Below are 23,083 nucleotides of genomic sequence, written 5' to 3' on the forward strand. Positions count from 1 at the left end.
AGCTTATTAAATCACAACAATAAACCCAGGCGTCATAAAGAACATGTCAATCAAATTTGACAGCAGAAAAGTTATAACACTTAGCAGACACCATGAACAATGTTAAAACTCATATTGGAAGGTTGGATCAAATAGTGACAACACACAACAGAATGATGAGTCATACTGAATAAAAAACACATAGAAAGTATTAAGAAATGTTGAAAATTCAGTAGGAAAATGGATAAAGGATGAGTCAATTCATGGGAAGGGAAATATAAGTGGCCTATAAACTTGAAAAACTATTCAACTCCATGAATTAAATAAATACAAATAAAAACAATGCAGAAGTGTGTTTGCCTATTAGCTTGAACCAGATAAAAATAATTAAGAGTAGTCTGTTTTGGCTAGACTGAGAAAATGGGCACTGACACACTGCTACGAGGGTAACAATAGGTACAACAACCACATTAGAAGGACAATTTAGTGTTCCTCATCAATTCATAAATTGTCCATACCCTGTGATCCAGTGGTTGCATTTTCTAGACTCTAATCTACAGAATTGGCACAAGTCCGTAAAGGTATTTGCACAGCAATACTCATTGCAGCACTATTTGTAGCAAAATGTAGAAACAACCAAATGTTTTTCAATAGGGAAATGGTTAAATAAATTATGGTGCAATACTGTGCAACATTTAAAATGAAGTAGATCTGCATTGGGCTGTCTTGAGAAGATAACCAGGAAGCCATATCAGGTAAAAAACAAAATTGGAGAACAAGATGTGTGTTGTGACCCTATTTTTGATAAACAATGTTTCTTAAATGTATCTAGCATGCTGCTGCTACTGCTAAGTCATTTCAGTCGTGCCGACTCTGTGCAACCCCACAGATGGCAGTCCACCAGGCTCCTCCATCCCTGGGATTCTCCAGGCAAGAACACTGGAGTGGGTTGCCATTTCCTTCTCCACTATCTATCATGTATGTTTACATAACATGGAGTTCTATCTCTGTCTCTTTCTCCCTCTCTGTCTTTCTCTCTCACACACACTCACATACACCTCTAGAATACACACAAAGACTCACATTTACCTAGAAAAATGTCTGGAATGTAACACAGCAAATGTTAACAGTAATTACATTCACTGTTTTTGCACGTCTGTATGGTAACAAATCAGAATTTGTTACAATGAACAAGCAGAGCATTATTTCTGTAAACATATATATATATATAGACAGAATATGTATGTATTCAGAATATATATATTCTAGATGGAATTATAGAATTCACCTAAAAAGTGTATTTATGTGAAAGTTGACAGTTTTAGAGCAGGGGTATGAAAGTGATTAGAGGTGGGCTTTGGTTTAATGTGGAGAGAGACAAGTACTGAGGAAAAGGATGGATGGCAGAGACAGTGTAGAAAGGAAAATCTATAGGACCTGACAACTAATTATATGTAAGTAGACAGATAAGGGTGAGTTAGAAATAACTCTGTCACTGAAAAAACTTGGAGATACCAGTAACCTGAGGAAGGAAGCTGGAGGAGCTGATTTTGAAGGGAAAATCATAACTTCAGAGTCTAGACAGATATATTAGTTATCTACTGCTCCAAAACTTAGTAACTTAAAATAACAATAATCGTGTATTATCTCTACGGTTTCTGCAGGTTGAGATTTCAGACTAGACACAGTAGGGAAAACTTGTTTTTGCCCCATGACATCTGCTAGGAGCTAGAATCATCTGATGGCTCTTTTGCTCACATGTCTGACAACTGATGCTGGTGTCGGCTGGGGGCCAAGCTGGCAGTGTTTGCCAGAACACCAACATGCGGCCTCTTCGTGTGGCCTTCCTTACAACATGGCAGTTGAGTTCCAAGGATAATCACCCTACCAGAGAGAAAGAGGATCCATCCAGGTGAAAGCCATTGTCTTTTATGATCTTGCCTTATATATCTCCCAGCATTGCTTCCATTGCAAGGCATTGACCAGTGCAGTCACAAGCCCCTATCCCTAGATTCAACAGCAGGAAGCATAGACCTCCTCTCACAGTGGGAAGAATATTAGTAACATTGTAAGAGCATGCAGGTGAGATAAATAATAGGTATGACTATCTTTGGAAAATACAATCTCTCATACTCCATTGTATCTTAAAGTGAATGAGACTATTAATATTAATGGCTCTAAGTAATGAATTATCACTTTCAGAGTGATTTGTATGTAACTAAGGACCTCAGTAGTCCCCCATGCCTCAGCCTAAGTGAATAAGTCATTATAGGTGAGGAGGCTACATCATTAAAGCATGATTCAAAGAAGAGTATTTTTGTCTTTAACATAAAGACTCAATATCAAAAGACTTAATATAAAAATTAAAAAGACTCCAAGTCTTTAATATGGCACACAAGGTTCTCTATGATCTGGTTCTTGCCTAATTTTTAGATTTAATCTTCCAATTATTTCTTCACTCACATCCTAAATATGAAGGATGTCAAAATATCAAGTATGCCAAATTTCAAGTTCATCAAACATACTCTCCCAGGTCAGGTTCCCTGAAAGAGCTCTCTCAGGAGGAAGGGTGAGGCAGAAGCAGGGTAGGCCAGGGAATGGAGCTAAGCAAGAATGTGGTCTCATTTGGAGTCCAACTTTGGCCAGATCACTAAGGCTGTGAAGCACAAATGACATCACAGGGTGATCCCATTCTGAGGCCAGGGGTCTGTGTCATTGGCTGTAGTTTTGGGGAGGGGAGTTGGGCAGGCTGCCCACATGGCATGGTGCCTAACCTCTGGGCCCAGGTGGCTCTCCCTCCTGAGGGGAATTTTCCGGAGTAGGGGAAGCAGCGGTGAGCCTGCAGCAGCCCATGTTCACAAAAGGGGACCTGGGCTGGGCACCACAACACACATTCACCTGTTTCAAGGCCTCAGAGCTCCTTTATTCTGAGATAAAACTGCCTCTCCTTTTCTTCGCTGATATCACCTCCTCCAGGAGGCCTTCCCTGATAACTAGCTGACTGCAGCCTACCCTTCTTGGCTCAAATAAAATCCAGTTACAAATTCTTTCAATGTTTTTCCCCACACATGTCCTCAAACAAATACTTCCCAGTTAGAGAAAAGGGAATAGTTCAAAAGTGTTAATTAAAGCTAAACAAGAATTATAGGGGTAGGGCTGCCTATCGATTATTGTGCTTAGGATGTTAATTTGACTATTTCTTTTTGGACCTACACTATAATATATAAGATTTTAAAAAGCTAAACAATTTCACTTATTAAGTATTGTAGCAAATGTTTAAATAATAAACTCTGAAAAATACAAAAACAAAACAAAAAACCAGTTGCAACTGTCTCTCTAGCTTAGTATCTACCATACTGTATTGAAAGTATCTGCTTTATATAATCAGTCTCCCCCAGTGGAAGAGACACTCAGATGAACAGGAACCATATCCTGTTCATCTTTTTGCCCCAGGTGCTTAGCAGAATGCCAAGCAGAGGAGGCTGAAGTAATATTCTGATAATCAAACACCAGGTAAGTGACTTCCTGGGTGGTAGTACAAGGCCCAGCAGCTCTACTCAAAAGAGCTCTTCCATCCCCATGTAGTGGGATGGGGATGAAAAACCTGGCAATGTATTTAGGACAACTTAAGTGATTTACAACAAAGAAAGTAGCTAGCTATAGAGTTTCTTGCTACACGTAAGTACAAGTACAGTTCTACCATTGTTACATTGTAAAAGATATGTTCTAACATGGTGTAAATGCTGTCAATTAAAAAAAAACAGCCTTAAGAAGGAGAGGGAAGAATTATGAAATCTGTGCCTTAGCAGGAATAGAAATGTTTCTCCTTTTTATGAGTGGAAATAGCTTGGTGCAAGAGCTGTTGAAGAATTTTCCACAGCATTAAGCCTCCCCAGAAGTTAAAAATGAAACTAGAGCTAAGATGCAAAGTGCATAAACCAAGGGAAAAGGAATGAGATGAATTTGACTAATACCTGCAAGGTGAAACTCCCCAGTACCTGATGCCCTGGTGCATGTGGGGAAGGAGGGGGCAGAGGGCTTCAGGTGGCTGGAGGCCAGAGAGGCTGAGGCTGGTAGTGGTGGGCACTGCCTTCTCCACCGCTGTTCTGGCACTCACTCTCCCCAACCCCACGTGTGATGTGCCCCTGTGGAGCTCCACAGACTTGCCTTGTGAGTTCCTAACAAGTTCCATACCACAGGTAACATGGGGTGGTGGTCTCAGGGTGGTGAGATATAAGGAGGGGAACATCACAAAAGATCTGAAAGAAAAAGAGGGAGGTTCCAAGATCTCCACCCAGAGACTTCCCTGGTGGTCCAGTGGCTAAAACTCCGAACTCCCAATGCAGAGGGCCAGGGTTCCATTCCTGGTCAGGGAACTAGATCCCACATGCCACAACTAAAGATCCATCATGCCACAATGAAGATGGAAGATCCTGAGTGCCACAACTAAGACCTGGTACTGTTGAATAAATTTTAAAAATACAAAAAACAAAACAAAAACAAAAAAAACCTCCACCCAGAGGCTCCTATGCCCTGACTGGTGACAAGAGGTTACCCAAGTGGCAAAAGCCCTGGGGAGCTTGTCTGGGGGCTGCCCTGGGCCAAGTTTCATCACCAGCTATTTTTATTTTTAGCCTATGCCGCTTCTCAGTGTCACCAGGTCTATAAATGTCCATATGATTTGCTGTGCCTGGGCCAGGGCAGAAGGGAGCAGCTAAAAAGTCTTGTGCTAGGCCTTGTGCTGGAAAATTTGCTGCCCTCGACTGGCATACACCTGTATCTCTGGTGCCCCAGGTTACCTCCATAGGGCACTGCCCTCAATTCTCTGGGCACCCCACCATGGCCATCACTCCTCACCAGCTCTCCTCCAATCAGGCTTCAGAAAGAGGGTTCCCTGAACACAGGTAAAATCAACAGATGTCAGGAGGCAGATAACGGCAAAATCAGGTCTCTCACAATCCCACAGGGTGGCTTATCCAAGGCCAATCTTTTGGGGAATGACAGAGCAGTCTCCAGGCCTGTGGTGCTGCCTGAAGCTAACAGACTCCCTCCAGCCCTCCTCTCTCTTCTGGCCACTCTGCACCCTGCTGGCGAGCTGCTTCCACACTGCTCTGAATGTGTGTCTGGGCTCTCAGGCATCCCGCACATCCCGCTCATTCTGGTGTTACTCCTGCAGTGTTGAGGGGAGGGGAGCTTGAGCTTCTCCATTGGGCGGCTGACCAGCTGAGGAATCTGTTTCCCCCCTTGCCAAAATGGGAAGAAGAAGAATAGGCCTTACCTTACAGGACAGCTTACCCTTGAACACTGTGATTAAGAAATGAAGGACTCAAGACTCTAGTGTATCCCCCGCTCAAATCTGCCAGGGGGGGTGGGCAGCTTGTCCCTACTGAGAGACTTGTGCCCTTCCATGCAGACTGACCATTTACTTTCAATATTCTCTCCAGCCTCTTGTCACCAAAACAGTTTGGCCAATTGAGATGAAAGAAACGGACTCCTCACTTGTCTTCTGTATTTTATTTTTACTCTCATCTCTCCCATTCACCATGCTGAACACGGTCGACGGAATCATCCTATGGTTCCTCGTTGCTCCAAGGCTAAAATTCCAACTCCTCAACAGGGCCTGGTAGGCCTTGCATGACCTGACTCCTCCCACCTCTGCAAGCTCATCCATCTCTAGCCACCTCCATCCCCATTCTGCTCCCCGACCCCCGGCTACCCTACATTCCAGCAATATAGAACTTTCTTTTTTCCACTGGGTTTCTTTCAATGTCTCACCATCTGACCACCTCACCATTGCCTACCTAGAACATTCTCCCTCCTCCCCTGCCCCGTTCTCATCTCCACCGGCTCTCTATCACCAGCCTACTTCTTACATTTCCTGCAGGTCATATCCTTCAGGAAACCTTCTCTGTATATCCCCCTCACCTCTCCAATTCTTCTAGAATATACATTCTTTCCAGTGCTCCCAGAGCACTTAATATAGCATTTTATCTACACTTTTATTTTCCCCACTAGAATGTTATCTACGTGGCCATGGACTATATCTATTCTTTTATTTAACACCTATATAGAACTGACTCTGTACTAAGCACTTCTGTAAACATTTTGTAAATACTAATTCATTTAATCCTCATAACAATTCTATGAGGTACTATTATTATTGTCATTATGCAGATGATAAAGCTGAGGCAGAGTTAACTAATTTGCCCAAGGTCACATAGCTAGTAAATGGCAGAGTTGGGATTTGAACCTGGAAATCAAAGTTCTTCACTGATATAATATGCTGTGTCCCTTGTTCACCAATGTATTCTCTTTTTTTTTTCCATTTTTTTTTATTAGTTGGAGGCTAATCACTTTACAATACCGCAGTGGGTCTTGTCATACACTGACATGAATCAGCCATGGATTTACATGTATTCCCCATCCCGATCCCCCCTCCCACCTCCCTCTCTACCCAATCCCTCTGGGTCTTCCCAGTGCACCAGGCCCGAGCACTTGTCTCATGCATACCAATGTATTCTTGTTGCTTCTCATATAGAAGATCCACCCAAGGAATATTTGGATAAAGAAAGAATGGATAAATGAATAAAGATTGTGGAAATAACAAAGTCCTTAGTGGGACCAATGGGAGGAAAAGCAGTAGCCACAGACTGAGACAGAAATTAAGTTTAGGATTCAGAGAAGTTGAAAGCAAATAGTCCAAGCAGTAAGGAAGATGCTGGGAGAAGTGGCAAGTGATGAAAGGCAAGGTGGCAGGTGCAGGGGGAGCTCAGAAAGGCAAGGGACAGATGGCTCTACAGTCAACAAAGAAAATATAAAAGAGACAATTAGATTTGGCCAGGAACTTGCCCCTGGATCCTCAGAGCAGTTTCCAAAGAGTGCTGAGGAGAGAACCTAGATGGCATGGCCTTGAGGAAGGAGTAGATGGTGGAGAAACCAGACAGTGAGATTTTACTCTTCTCTGAGCCATGAAAGGTAGAGTTTGGGAGGGGATAGTAATCAGGTTAAGTAAGGTCTTTTTGTCAAGATGTGGTGATTAGGGCTTGCTTAAAGGCAAAAAGTAACAAATCTTTGGCAAGTCAGAAATTAAACCAACCCTCACCAAAACAAAGAGTCTGCTGTATGGGAGTGGACCACACCACAGTCAGCCACATGAAATGGAAACATGGGTAAAGTATGCTAACATTCGTTTTGAAGGGAATGAAGGCCAAGAGAGCAGTACTTTGTAGGAATGCCTTCCTGAGAGATGTCCGGTAACCTCAGACATGAAGTAGAAAGAAGTCTGGAATGAGGGACTACGGTGAAGTATTAAAGTCAATTGATTTAGAGAGTACAAGTGGAATAAAAGAGTAGAGACATGAAGAAAAAAGAAGAAAGTATATTCAACAGCTCAGGAGTTCAATCCCTTCCTGCTCAGTGCCTCATCTAGGAAAACTCCTGAACTTCTAGACCACTGGACCACTGCTTCTACGTCACCTTTTTATTTGTATCACTTTTGTCCCTGATTCATATATTGCTTATGTGGCCTCTTCTGAAATCTTATTTTTATGAAAATGTTATTGAATATGTATTTTTAATGTCTATTACAAGGGAACATAGCAAATGAAGTCATAAACACACTTTAGTTCAGAACTCCACGTTGTGCACAGCATAGTGCTAGGAATACACACCTTCATATTTAAAATCTGAGTTACATGAAGCGGTCAGCCAAGCGTGATTGGCCACTCATTGAGTCTCTCCCTAGAGCCACACCTCAGCACATCCCTCAGTGCTGTCCTCATTTACCTGAGCTGCACTTTCCTCTACTGAAAATTGAACATAATGCCACCTACCACAATGATTTCAAAGACTAAACGAGACTCATGTGGATGGCTGACACTTCATAGGTGCTTAATAAATGTGAGTTGAATCAGAAACCAGGCTGGCAAACCTTCCGTGTGTAAAGGCTGCAGAGACACAACAGTAGGTGGAATCATCACAGGCAGGCCAATACTTCGAAGTGCTCAACGAAACTGAAGCAGCTTGTGCACACAAAACGCCAGTTGAGGTAACCGTGTTTTAGTTTCCTTTCTAAGTAGAGATATGTGGAATGCAACGCCAGCAACCGACTTACAAATACTGACCCAGAGTGGGGAGGGATCTGAAGGAATGCAAGTAAGTCTTGCCAGGAAAGAAGTTTGCTGCTTCTGAAATGTTTCAGTCTGAGCCACTGGCAGGATTGATCGATTGCAGTAAGCAAAGAGTTTTCTGTGCAGCCTGTCCAAGCATCTGTTTCTGTACTTCTGCACAATTGTTGCTCAAATTCACTCTTCTTTTCGAATTATCATCTTTAAAGAGCAAGCGAAAAATCCATTCAAGCCACCCTAAGTATCCTAACAGCTTCCAAGTCCTCTAAAGGAGGGTCCTTAACATTTCCCCTTACCCCCTGCCTGGGTTCAAACTTCAACTCCCAAGGTCCGCCCAAGTCCCTCCCCTTGCCCTGTCATCTAATGAATATGCAAATACCACATAATTGGCAGCCAATGGCGTGGGTTCTGGTCACATGGTGCCCATGGTAGGTGAGCGGACAGAAGTTGTGTGTCGGTGAACAGAGACAGCTCTCAGTCTGGGGCGAGCGCTTCAGTGAGCGTGGACGGATGCTCGGGTAGTAGTCTCTGCGGCAGCAGCAGCGGCAGTAGTGGTGCCAGAAGAGAGGAAGGGGGAGGGCCCCGAGGGCTACACACGCTCACATTTTCAAGTTCCCTTGGAGGGAGAAGAGGTGGGGCTGCAAAAAGAGGAGGCCAGGAGCAGTTCCATCCGTCCCGTCCCGTCTTCCTCTTGCTCCCTGCACCCTGGCTCTGCGAGAGTTGAGGGTTCAGGTGGCAGTACGCGGCAGTGAGGGCAAGAGGGCCAAGAGAGTGGGGAGCGGAGCCAGGGGTGTGGGGGAAGATGCCCATCCTGCTGTTCCTCATAGACACGTCCGCCTCTATGAACCAGCGCACTGACCTGGGCACCTCCTATTTGGATATTGCCAAAGGCGCTGTGGAGTTATTCTTGAAGGTAAAGGGAGGGGAGGGGAGAGATGGGGAGAGTTCCCGAGGGATGGGGTTGGTGGTGGATTTAGGTGCTTCTGTAACGCTGGTATCGCCCCCTCCACCCCCTTCCCTTCGCGGCCCCCTCCGTCATCCCTCGTCCTGTAGCTGCGTGCCCGGGATCCGGCCAGCCGCGGAGACAGGTACATGCTGGTCACCTACGACGAACCCCCGTATTGCATCAAGGTAAAAGGCCATCCAGGGGGTGGGCCGGGCGGGAAGCAGGAGCCAGTCGGCCTGGGCAGTCGAGACCCCCTGCCCCCGCCCGAGGCGGTCCTGCGTCGCCAGGCGGGGCGGGCAGGGCGGGGTGGGGTGGGGGCGAGGGCGGGGGGAGTAGTGACTCCGCAGCTTCCGAGGAGCCGCGGCGCCTGGGGTCGGGAAGGGGGCCGGGGGAGGGACGGCCCCGAGGAGAAACCGCAGGAGAGCCGGGCTGGTGGCGGCGGCGAGCACAGCTGCCTCGGAAGATGGCGGACATTTTGCTTTTGTATGAACCGGAGAGGGAGACCGAGGGCGCTGCTGAGATGGAAAGGAGGGAGGGGAGGGAGGAGAGGAGAAGGAGGGCCCGAGACGCGAAGGGAGGCTGCGGGCAGGCCCGCCCCTTCGGGTCGCACCGCGCGCGGTGGAGGCCGAGGGGCCGGACGGCGCCGGCTACTCCGCCCCAAGGTGCTGCGGACTCGCGCGCGGGTTTTCCTGGCGCCCGGGCTCCGCCCCCGGCCCCTCCTCCCCACTCCTCCCGCCCTGCGCCGGTTCCCCTCCCTCTCTTCCTCCCGCTCCCCTCCCCTTCCTGCTGAGAGCGTGGCAGAGCCGGCCGCCGGCCTTCAAAGATTAGACTGCTGCTTTTGTGCGTCTGTGGTCTCTAACCCACCCCCACCCAATGGAAAATCAGTCCGCGGAGCCAGCCTCCCAACCCCCCGGCCCGCAGAAACAGCCCTGTTCACTGCTTCTCCTGTGTCGGTCCGGTTAACCCCGGCTCTGTTACCTTAGCTACTGTTTAGTGTTTCATTGTAGATTCCACCCGAGCCGCGACGGGGTGGGGCGGGGAGATGCCTAGTCGGAACCCGCGGGCACAGAGCTTTTGGGGGACCTGGCCTACCTATTGACATCATAAATTAGGTTTGTGTTGGTCACGTAGGGATTTGTCCAGGGAAGAGAAAGGAAGGAAGGGGAGGACTCGCTGTGCGCAGTTACAATAGCCAAATTCGATGACTTGATCCACGGGGTTCTGACCTGCAGGAGAGAAGTAGGGAGCATTTCACCTTCCAGCCCTCATCCTAATGGTGCGGAGATAAAGAACTGCTTTGCCTGCAGTGGCCCGATAAAATAGAACTCAGACTATTAATGCAACCTGCTTAAGAGTCCTGCTTGCATATTGAAATTTTAAACATATTACCATAATCCTTGACGTCTTTTGCTAGATGCCCTCTTTTTCTCAGAATTCTCTTAACAGAGCCGAGGAAGCACTGAATGTGTTATAATCCGTTTTAGCCGAGTGAGGTGTTTAAAAGAATGGAACCTACCAAACTGAATAGTTGGCTAAAGAGAGCGTTCCTTCAGAAGTAAAACTGGAGACTTTACTTTTGTAACTCGTAGCTTCGGTTAACAGTTTGATTAGTAGGTTCCCCTGAAAACCGTTCTGGTTTTAATGCTTTGTTTTCCGTTTTTGATTTATCAATTCAGAAAAATGGAGCAAGTAGACATCTTTAAGAATGCCATAAGTTTTTAAACATGTCAGTTTCCTACAAGGGTGTGACCATTTTTGTCCATCCTAAGTATGAAAGTCTACACCGTTGGAGTACTAATACAGATAAGAACCCACTGTTGTACTGTGGCCATTTGAAATCCTCCTTATTTTGAAATAGTAAACAGGATAAATTACAAAGCAGTAGACTTTTCTTTCTTTAAAGGAATAATTTAGTTAACATTTTCCTGAACGCCAAGACTCATAGATGAAAAATTATTTTTGATCTATAAAGCTTTTATGGCAATATTTACAGAATCTTTGGAAAGGAAAAAGAAAGTCTGGCCCCCGTCTTAACAACCATCATCACAGCTTTTTTTTTTTAACCTAGCATTGTAATCACAGTGTACTGTATTACTTTTGAGTTCTACCTTTTCCATCTGTTTTGTTCTATGAATTATTCCCAGTAGCCACATAGTCTTCATACTTAAAATTTTTCGTGGCCGTGTAACTTGCCCATGGTGTTTTAGATGCTCCAGGTAGTTCTGTGGACAGAGAGGGAAAGTTGGATTTTGCTTTTAGTGGAAATTTCATCTGTCAGCTCTTTTTATCTTGCAACCTTGTACACTACATTTTATCCTGAAGTAAAAAACATTCTTCTAAGCTGGCTTTGATCTTTTTTTTTTATGTGGACAGGTATGTGAAGACAATTTGATTAATACTTTCAATTACTAATCATGAGCTATCCTCTTCCTTATGCTTTTCCAAAGTCATTCAGGTTTTTTCTTTTTAATCTTATAACTACATGTGCTAGGGAACAGTTACTGATTTTAGTGATGTTATTTTGCTGTCTATAACTGAATTGCTAATAATATGCCATATTTTGGTAGCACTTTCTTTCTCTGAGTCCCTTTCAGTCACTCTTTTTCTGCCCACCCCATCCCTCCCCTCAGCATGTGGTAACTATTTGTTCTTCTGCTTCTAGGACCTAGCCATTTTGGAAGGTCTGAAATTTTAGAACATCTGGTGAATTTTTCTTAAAATTTAATCTAATCTTTCACTTGCTGATAACTGGGAGCCATAAATGTCTGTTTTCTGTCACACCAATTATCAAATAGGTCTTTATTTGACTGTCAGCAGGCATCTTAGTTCCTACTTAAAACTTCACTCTTCCCTAGGAGTGTGAGGTCCTTTCAGCAAAGTGATGTTAGATGAGGTTTTATTTGTAACTTATTTTTCTGCAGAAAATAACATGAAGTGTATTTTTGGGTTTCTCTACAGTTGGAGGGCTTTATCTCTTGTCAAAGACACTGCTTACTTATTTCTCAGGTCTTGGTTATGTCTAACTGTAAACACTGCAAAACTAATTTTTTTCCTAGTAGAAGATTCAATTGTATTGGTGGTGTAACAGGCATGAGTTGTGCATTTGGTTGGAAGGTTTGTTCCCTAACAGGCGTGGAACTATTCCCAGTATATCCACTTACAAGCTCTGACAATAAATCTTGTTGTGAAAAGTTACTGTGACTGGAATTCTTCACTAAAGTGTACTGTTAAGCATATGAATATAGTATTTCACCCAGGACTTCGTAGCTTCTTACTGCACAGCTCCTTTAAAATTAGTCATACCTGTTACTTGCAGTCAGCTTGGCTTGGGTGGAAGTAAGTTTGATTTGGGGAACCATATAAAAGGCATATGAAATGCAAGTATTTTGTGCTATATCTGTTTCAAGTGTTGCTTTGTAGACACATTTTATACATAGTGTCACAAGTGTTAACACTACATTTATACAATGGTATCTCTAGTGTACACAGCTAGGTTGAAGCTGTTTAATATTTTAAAATTTCCAGTGTATCCTTATAAGACTAATACATGGTTTTAAGAAGTGGGGTGGGTTTCTTTTCTCTTTTTTTGGTATAATAGTTCTTAATAGTTTTGGCTGAGGTTCTGCTGTCTTGTATGTTTTGTTTTGCTATGAGTCATAATTTCCTTTTATTCAGTGAATAGCAGAGGTGAGCTTGTCACTACTACTAAGTCTGAGCAAATTGAGGGCATCAAGGAGAAAGTGAGCCATGAGACTGGAGTAGATAAGTGTTCAACATAGTCTGATGTTTGAAGCTACTTTCTTAAAGTGATTTCTTTTTATTGAAGGCAATACTATTGTTTTAAACATAAAACTGAGTCATTTTTCTAGAAATAGCTGAAACACGTGTATACATCACAGACAGAAGTGGTTTTTTAAAGTATAAATACGGAGAGATGTTTCAAAGAAATATCCCAAGTCTGTAATTTGAAACAGAGAGCCTTTGTAAAAATAAAAATTTCCCTTGAGTGTTGCTTTTTCACATCCTATAGCCAGCCTTGCTTACTGGTATCTGTGTGCCTCTGTTAACATGTATCAGCAAAAGGCAGCATTTTGGCTTGCAGATTTAGGAAGTGAACCTATGCTTTTTAAAGTGATCTTTGTTGAAAACATTTACTGGTATTTTTAACTAAGGCTTAACTTTTTCATATGCCCATGAATATATTTTATGGGCCTTATTTGGAAAAGGAGTGACTTTTAAGGGAGGCTTTCATTGTGGTTGGAAGCTAAGGAAGTGCTTTTGGGTGAAACAGCAGTAATGTAGCCTGTGAGAACAACCAGAGGCAATTGTATTGAAAACTCAAAATGTTACAAAGGTGGTGCATCTACTTTTATGATTAGTTGTTTCTTCCCTGACCATGTTTCCTTTTTACCTTCCTCACTGGCCATTTGAAGCATTATTTTGAAATTGAAAAAGAGGGAAAAAATCATCAGCAAAATGAAAAGACAACCTGCTGAATGGGAGAAAATCTTTGAAAATTATGTATCTGATAAGATGTTACCATCCAAAATATTACAAGAACTCACATAACTCAATAGCAGAAAAAAATCTGATTTTAAAAATGGGCAGAAGACCTGAATAGACAGTTTTTCAAAGAAGATAGATGGACAGCAGGCTCATGAAAAGATGCTCACCATCACTAATCATCAGGGAAATGCAAATAAAACCACAGTAGGATATCACCTCAGGCCTGTTAGGGTAGCTTTTATCAAAAATACAACAAATAACAAGTGTTGGAAAGGATTTGGAGAAAAGGGAACTCTCCTCTGCTGTCGGATGGAATGTAAATTTGTGCAGCCACTGTGGAAAGCTGTATGGAGGTTCCTCAAAAGATTAAAGCTAGAAGTAACATATGATCTTGCAACTCTACTTCTGGGTATTTATCTGAAGAAAATCAAAACATTAACTTGAAAAGATATATGCACCCCCATGTTCATTGCAGTTTATTTACAATAACCAAGAAATGGAAATGACCTAAGTGTTCATTGATGTGTGAATAAAGAAAATGTAGTATATACATACAATGGAATATTATTCACCCATAAAAAGAAGGAAATCTTGCTATTTGTGACAACATGAATGAACCTTGAGGACATTATGTCAAGTGAAATAAGTCAGACAGAGACAGACAAATACCATATGATCTCACTTAAATGTGGAATTGAAAACAAAACAAAAATAGAATAAGCTCATAGATACAGAGAACAGATTGGTGGTTGTGAGAGGTGGAAGGATGGAGGGTGAGCAAAGTTGGTGAAGGATGCCAAAATGTACAAACCTCCAGGTATGAAAAAGTCATGAGATGTAATGTATAGTATGGTGATGATAGTTAATAATATTGTATATTTGAAAGTTGCTAAGAGAGTAAATCTTAGAAGTTCATAAGAAAAAAGAAAAAATGTAACTTTGTGTGGCAATGAGTATTAACTAGATTTATTGTGGTGATCATTTTGCACTGTATACAAATATCAAATTATGTTGAAAACCTTAAATGAATACAGTGTTATATATCAATTACACATACATACCTAAAAAGTGATTGCTTCCAGATTTTTATACAACCTATAAATTAAATATATTTTACTGGAAGGAATTTCAGGAATAAAGTACTCTGACTGATAGCGTTTTTTCTTTATGTAAGAGTAAAAGACGGAGGAATTAGAACTTTCAGTCAGTTCAGTCGCTCAGTCGTGTCCGACTCTTTACGACCCCATGGACTGCAGTACACCAGGCCTCCCTGTCCATCACCAACTCTCAGAGTTTACTCAAACTCATGTCCATTGAGTTGGTGATGGCATCCAACCATCTCATCCTCTGTCGTCCCCTTCTCCTCCTGCCTTTAATCTTTCCCAGCATCAGGGTCTTTTCCAATGAGTCAGTTCTTTGCATCAAATGGCCAAAGTATTGGAGTTTCAGCTTCAGCATCAGTCTTTCCAATGAATATTCAGGACTGATCTCCTTTAGGATGGACTGGTTGGATCTCCTTACAGTCCAAGGGGCTCCCAAGAGTCTTCTCCAATACCACAGTTCAAAAGCATCCGTTCTTCGGTGCTCAGCTTTCTTTATAGTCCAACTCTCACATCCATACATGACTACTGGAAAAACCACAGCCTTGACTAGACGGACCTTTGTTGTCAAAGTAATGTCTCTGCTTTTTAGCATTCTGTCTAGGTTGGTCATAACTTTTCTTCCAAGGAGCAAGCATCTTTTAATTTCATGGCTGCAGTCACCATCTACAGTGATTTTGGAGCCCCCAAAAATAAAGTCAGCCACTGTTTCCACTGTTTCCCCATCTATTTGCCATTAAGTGGTGGGACCAGATGCCATGATCTTAGTTTTCTGAATGTTGAGCTTTAAGCCAACTTTTTCACTCTCCTCTTTCTTTTTTTTTTTTATTTTTTTATCCAAGTATTATTTTTATTTTGTTTTTTCCCATTTATTTTTATTAGTTGGAGGCTAATTACTTTACAGTATTGTAGTGATTTTTGCCATACATTGACATGAATCAGCCATGGATTTACGTGTATTCCCCATCCCGATCCCCCCTCCCACCTCGCTCTCCACCCGATCCCTCTGGGTCTTCCCAGTGCACCAGCCCCGAGCACTTGTCTCATGCATCCAACCTGGGCTGTTGATCTGTTTCACCCTTGATAATATACATGTTTCGATGCTGTTCTCTCTAAACATCCCACCCTCGCCTTCTCCCACAGTTCACTCTCCTCTTTCACTTGCATCAAGAGGTTCTTTAGTTCTTCTTCGCTTTCTACCATTAGAACTTTAGTGAAAGCTTATACAGAGAACCCTCCATCAGTCATGTGTATACCACTGTATTTATGTGCACTTTTGTTTGTTGTTTTGTTTCACAGCAAATAAAATATTCCTTGTTTTAAAAAAAGAGAGAGAAAAGTGGGGGAGGTTTTGGTAGAAGACTAGATCTGTGGTCAAGGGAATTAGCACTGCTATTTTCAGATTAGGTACAAGCTGGAAGATGACTGCAGAATGCTGAGAAAATTATGGAATCCTGTCTGTTCTGTATTCTAAACCTCTCTTGTGTCCATTCATTCTTTTTTTCAAGTTTCCATTTTATTCATTTATTTATTTTTGACTGTGCTGGGTCTTTGTTGGTGTGTGCAGGCTTCCTCTGGTTGTGGTGAGCAGGAGCTACTCCCCAGTCATGGTGTATCGGTTTCTCATTGCAGTGGCTTCTTTTGTTGCAGCTCACGGGCTCTAGGCAAACAGGCTCAGTAGTTGTGGTGTGGGCTTAGTTGCTCTGTGGCATGTGGGATCTTTCTGGACCAGGGATCAAACTTGTGTCCCTGCATTAGTAGGTGGATTCTTAACCACTGGACCACCAGGGAAGTCCCTATCCATTCATTCTTATTTGCTCCTCTCTTGTTTCAACTTTCAACAATCCTCACCTGGACCATTGTGGCAGCAGCCACTCACTTGGTCTCCCTACTTCTGGTCTTGCTCACCTCTGATTCTTCACCCTCATTGCCACTAGGTTGCTCATTTTTAAAGTAAAATAAAAACTCATTGCCACACTAAAAATTCTTCACTGACTCCCCATTATATTTCAGAATAAGATCCCAGATCCTTAGCTTGGCTTTGCCCACAGTGTCCCCTCACACTTTTTCCTGGACCTCAGGCTCCAACCACAATAAGAACTTGACCATCTTCTCCAGACTCAATATGCCTCTTGCTTCTGTGTCATTGCTTATGTTGTTCCCTCTGCTTGGTTAGCCTGACGTGCCTCAATTCTTCATTCTACACTTTCAAAAGTCATCCTGCCCCTCTGCCCACCCCTACTGCAAACAGTGTAACAACTTCCACTATGATCCCTTAACCATCAGTCCAGAAGATTCCGCTTGCTTCTTGCAATCACTTCCTCCCCTGAAGGTAGCCATTGGTCTGACTTTTACCACTGTTGTGGTGATATGACCAAAATAGTGTTTCTGGAACAGAAGTCTGACATTGGACTGCTACTACAGCAATTTAGGCTTTAATAAACCATATGTTCAATGAGCACCCTCTGTGGACTATACTATACTATACTTGGAGCCTAAGGTGACTCCAAGAAAAACTTGGCCCAAGGAGAGATTGGAGTAGTAAAAGATATAGTCTTAATCCTCAGGGTCTTGAGAATAGTCACTGGAAGAAGTTGACTGGAAAATGTGGAGTAAGGTATGGGGGATGTCAACAACAGTGGATTGTTAACCAACAGATTGGAGGTGAGGGAGGGAAGATTGACAAGACACAGTGTTATTTCAGTTTATCAAGTCAAGATTGCAACTAGCTGAGATTGGATGCTAAAGGGCTTTGAAACCTACAAGCTAGAGTTTGTACATTTCTCCTGAAAGGAAGAGCTATGAGGTGGATTTAAAGACAAATAGGGTAAGGATTGTGTGCTTGTTTGATGATGAGGCAGAAGCCCATGTTGAGATGGGCTGGGGAGAGGGGAGGATGAAAGGTGGGAGAGATTTAAAATATATAGTTGAAGTTGCCTCATTTTGCATGAATGCTAGTCACTTGAGAGCTTTTGACTTTGAGGTTGGGATGGGGGTAGGAGGGACTGCGGAAGGGCAGGACACCATACGGAAAGGGCACATATGTCCTTTACATTTTGCCTTTGCTTCAGGAAGACAACTGCTCCGAATACAAGGTTCTCACTTTCACAGAGTGTTCCAAAATGACAGCTCTTCCACATTTCAGGAACAAGTGTGCTTTCTAGAGAAGGGCAGGATTGAAGGACGCTCTGTATGTGGGGAAGAGAGGACGGGGATGAAGAAGGGAACCAATTGGTTTAATTTAAGTACTTAAATGAGAAAGTCTTTGTAAACATGTCTTTCAGCACCCTTTTACCAAGAGTGTAGATGAGAGATCCAGGCAGTCCCTTTGTGTGTCTATTGGAAGCTTGGAACACACTATCTCCTGGATACAGTGTTCTAAATGGTGATTAGGTTCCCAGACCTTCCTCCCCAGGAAAGCCTATTTAACCCTTAATGCCACTTATCCATTGAACTATTGTGTTTGCTATTGTTTTTACTGGGAAATGGAGTTGGGATTCCAAGGTACTTTGTTAAAAACACATCCTTTCCCCCCTTCTTCCTCATAGCTCCAGGTGGACTAGAGGTCCCAGAGAGGGGTGGGGACACTGTTAGAGCTCCAGCAATGAGGGTGGCAGTGAGGGCAGGTATGACTCTTCAGATATACCAGTCATTCACGTTAGATTGGTTGTATTTGCACCATTCAAGACAGCATCCACTAGCCACATGTCGTTATTGAGCACTTGATAGATGGCTAGTTCGGAGAAGGCAATGGCAACCCACTCCAGTACTCTTGCCTGGAAAATCCCATGGATGGAGGAGCCTGGTGGGCTGCAGTCCATGGGGTTGCAAAGAGTCAGACACGACTGAGTGACTTCACTTTCACTTTTCACTTTCATGCATTGGAGACGGAAATGGCAACCCACTCCAGTGTTCTTGCCTGGGGAATCCCAGGGATGGCAGAGCCTGGTGGGCTGCCACCTATGGGGTCGCGCAGAGTCGGACAGACTGAAGCGACTTAGCAGCAGCAGCAGCAGGTGGCTAGTTGGAATCAAGATGCTCTGTAAGAGTAAACTAAATATGAGATTTTAAAGATTTAGTACCAAAAGTGTATAAAATATATCATTAAGAATTTTTATATTGACTACAAATTTAAACAATATTTTTGATGTACTTCATTAAATATTTATCTCACTTGTATTTTTTAAATGTGGCTACATATGTGGCTTACCCTATATTTTTATTAGACAGCACTGTTGGTCTTTATTTTTTCTTCAGATATTTATGACATTCATGTCCTAGAAATTTTTCTGAAGGAGGATCCTCTCTCTCAAAGTTCTGTTTTAAATGAGCACTTCCATAATGGAGTCATTTGTGCATGAAAGGTTATCATACAGTTCAGAGTTGATGGGTTGATAACCCTTGGCCCTGGGGCAAAAGTATGAAAGCATCCCATTCTTGTTTGTATTGAAAGCCAGTTTGGTTGCTTTGACTTTTGGATGTAGTTGGTGATCCAACTGGTTGGGTTAGAAGTTTTTTCCCTGGGCTAAGTACAAAAGAATATATATGTGAACTCCTAATATAACTATAGTAATTTAGAATTCTGTTTGTAATATGTGCTCACCAGTGGCATGAAATGTTCCATGCTTCTAGTGTTATTAGAAATATGTAACATATCCCTTATTAGATTTACATAGCTACTTGGCCCAAGAATTCCCAAGAACAGTATTCATCATGAAAAAGAGGATAAAGGATAAATTCTTTAGCTTGGCATAGTGTAAAACCTAAGAAACAAAGAAGGGTTTGTATCAATGCTCTTGTTGAAGGCTTTCTTGAGTTTCCCTAGCAAAGTTCTTGTCTTGTATCATGAGAAGTCATCAGTAGCATTAAAAGGAGGGGGGTTGTCCAAGTGAAGCCAATGGAGGGTTCCCATAATTATTACTTTCTCTAAGCTCAGTGTTCCTAAGGAGGTTACAGGAGTGACAATGTTATTTTTTGTTACTGTGACGGGTCCCATTTAAGGAATAAATACCAATATCTAATTCTGAGCCTGAGTGATCTGAGTACAGATATGCTGATGAATAACGTGTATATTGGGGAAGGGCATGGCAACCCACTCCAGTATTCTTGCCTGGAGAATTCCATGAACAGAGGATGCTGGTGGGCTACAGTCCATGGAGTTGCAAAGAGTCAGGCACGACTGAGCAACTAACACACAACATGTATATGATGTGGAGCCATTTTGTAGCCCTAGTTGTAAATCCTCCTGAAACCTATCTTATAGCCAAAGATGTTATCTGACTTTCACAGATATGATTTGACTTATATCTACTTCCTTGTAATAATGAACAATAATATAATAGCTTTCTAATAATAGCTGTTGACATTTATTGAGTAATGCTGATGTACAGGGCAACATGCCAGTGAATGTACAGTGCTTATTTCATTTATCTTCCCAACTAACCTAAATCACAGGTACTATTATTATCCTCACTTAGCAGATAAGGAAACGGGGGCCAAGAGAGGTTAAGTAACGTGGTTGAATAGTAACTTAGGTCTCTCTGTATTCCAGAGTCTTAAGTAGTGAGCCACTTCACTTTGTATCAATTATGGCAGAATATTCCTTTTAATAACTTCTCAGTGATATTTTCTAATTGTGGTATATGTCCTAGAATCATGTAGTTTAGACAGAATTATCATGATATTGTTTACAGTTGTTTTTGGTAACAATGTGTGATATTGGGTTGGCCAAAAAAATAGTTCAGGTTTTTCTGTAACATCGTATGGAAACCCGAACAAACTTTTTGGCCAGCCTGATATTAGAGCAAGTACTTGATGAATGAAAGTTATTGCTGCTAGTGTTACCATTTTGACTATTTCTCTGACTCTATGTAGGTGAATATCATGGTGCATTTTTCTGTGAAACACTTTGGTCTTTGATTATGCCCCTACTGAGGGAAAGATATGGAGTTGTTGGGACTCTCAGTTGATGGAGCTTGAGATAGTTGGGAGTAGAGGTTGAGGACTGGGGCCTAGGCTGAGTAGGCCCTGTAGGAAGAATGATAGGCTTGAAAAAACAACAGGGTGGTCTTTGGCTGTTTAATGGTCTCCAGAAACTGATATGTCATCTTCATTATGTCAGCTTCCTGATAAATGTTTTTCTTGTAGGAGAACAAAAGACAGCCGATGTACTACACAGTAGCCATTTAATTGCCTTTAATCCACAACCTGTGGGAGAGGCAGAAGTGATTTTGTAAAAAGCCTGAATGCACCCTACTGCCTTCACAGAGTTTTCTCTATCAGTCAGTGCCTCATCTCCTGGTTCACGCCTCATTTCAGCCAGATCTCCCATTCTCTTCAAGCCACTCCTCTGCCATAGCCAGATAGCTTTATTCCCACCCCCCTTGCTGCTTAGTTAGGTTGGTAAGAGGTGAATTTCAGAGGATTGGAGGTGCTACCAACTAAGCCACTGGGGTCTTAACAAGAGAAAAGTTATACCAAGACGTTTGTGCTGATGTGCCAGATGTTCATAGAAAAAGTAGAGTTCTGTATCTTAAACCATATGTCTGATAAATTGCACTTGCTCTTTTGTTAGTTACATCCTGCTCTGTAAGACACACAGTTCAGTAAACTTAGTACTAAGGGTACTCTGGACCTGGATGTTATTGAACATTTATTTGTGCAAGTAGGGAGTAGTACTACTGAGGGAAGTAAAATATAGTTTATTAAGGTCTTTGGATTTATTGTGTGTGTGCTCAGTTCCCCAGTTGTGTCTGACTCTCTGTGGCCCAGTGGACTGTGGGCCACTAGGCTCCTCTGTCCATGGGATTTCCCAGACAAGAATACTGGAGTAGGTTGCCATTTCCTTCTTCAGGGGATCTTGCTGACCCAGGGATCAAACCCATGTCTCCTGTGTCCCCTGCATTGGTATGGGGATTCTTGACCACTGCGCCACCTGGGAAGCCCACTATGTAGCTACTTGGGCTAATTTACTAATGTTTATTCTTTTTGTCCTTTCCTGTATTTGAAACACTTAATGCTCCTTCCTTCCAGAAACTTATCACCTCCTCCATTTTGTTTTTCCACCCCTCTTTCTGATAAATGTGTCCCTATATGCAAAATTCTTTCCCTTGGTGAATGCATCATTCATGGTTTCAAATATTCCTTTTACTCTCCATCTTCAGCTTCTCACCCAGGCATCTCTAGCTCATGATGGGACATCTCCACTTGACTATCTTTTAATTTTAATTTTTTTATCTTTTGGCCATACTACAGCCATATGGGATCTTAGTTCCCCAACCAAGGATTGAACGTGTACCCCCTGCATTGGCAGTGCGGAGTCTTCACCACTGGACCACAAGGGAAGTCTCTGCCTGTCTATCTTTCCATCAGCTCATAGCATGTCAAACAGATCTCCTTATGGCTCTAAAACTATCCTATCTTCTATATTCCCCATCTTTTAGTCACCCAGGATTGCAAGCTGGGCATTATTCACCTTTGATCCTGTCCTTCCATCTGCTAGGGCCCATGCCTTTGAAATATCCCTTATATATGTTCCTTCAACTCAATTTCTGGTGCCATGACTTCAGTCCAGGTCCTGACTTCCATGTTTTGAGTCTTCTTTTCAATAACATCCAAGTCCAGTACCATTAGTGCTAAGTTGCTTCAGTAGTGTCCAACTCTTTGCAACCCCATGGACTGTAACCCACCAGGCTCTTCTATCCATGGGATTCTCCAGGCAAGAATACTGGAGCTGGTTGCCATTTCCTTCTCCAAGGTATCTTCCTGACCCAGAGATTGAACCTGCATCTGTTATGTCTCCTGCATTGGCAGGTAGGTTCTTTACCACTAGCACCACCTGGAAAGCCCCCTTATATATGTTCTTTCAACTCAATTTCTGGTGCCATCACTTCAGTCCAGGTCCTGACTTCTATGCTTTGGCCTGTAACAACCTTCTTCTGGAATCTCCCAGTGAGTTCAGTTAAGATGCTCAGTCATGTCCGACTCTTTGTAACCCCATGGACTGCAGCACGCCAGGCTTCCCTGTCCATCACCAACTCCTGGAGCTTGCTCAAACTCATGTCCATCGAGTCGGTGATGCCATCCAATCATCTCATCCTCTGTTGTCCCCTTCTCCTCCTGCCTTTAATGTTTCCCAGCAGTGGAGTCTCCCAAGAGCCTCCCAAATTCCTACTCTGCCCACACCAAGGACTAACTTTGTAAAAAAGCTGATTTCATCCTATCACTCCCCTGCTCACAACCCTTCAGAAACTCGCTGGTGCCTATGGAATCAAGTCAAAATTGCTCAGTCTGCTGTTCTGAGCTCTCTAGGGCCTGCTCCATGTATCTGTATAAATGTGTTTCCCCTCATTTCCCCACAGGAGCCCTGCCCTTCAGCCAGACCTCTCTTTCTACCACCTGAGTTTGTGTCCCCATTCCTGATGCCA

At 42.9% G+C, this 23,083-nt stretch overlaps 1 protein-coding gene across 6 annotated transcripts in view; it reads left to right on the forward strand.

The window, feature by feature from the left end:
- Positions 1–8,537: 8,537 nt before the first annotated feature.
- INTS6L (integrator complex subunit 6 like) overlaps positions 8,538–23,083 on the forward strand; it is a 56,682-nt gene continuing 42,136 nt past the window's right edge. For 5 of the 6 annotated variants that reach the window (XM_061136034.1, XM_061136037.1, XM_061136036.1 and 2 more), the window contains exons 1-2: positions 8,538–9,018; positions 9,159–9,236. In XM_061136034.1, the coding sequence (XP_060992017.1) occupies positions 8,908–9,018; positions 9,159–9,236 (189 nt within the window). In that variant the 5' untranslated portion in view covers positions 8,538–8,907. The remainder of the gene's footprint in view (positions 9,019–9,158; positions 9,237–23,083) is intronic. The other variant, XM_061136035.1, reaches the window with a different exon arrangement.

This window comes from Dama dama, chromosome X (assembly GCF_033118175.1).
Source record: "Dama dama isolate Ldn47 chromosome X, ASM3311817v1, whole genome shotgun sequence".
Lineage (NCBI taxonomy): Eukaryota > Metazoa > Chordata > Mammalia > Artiodactyla > Cervidae > Dama > Dama dama.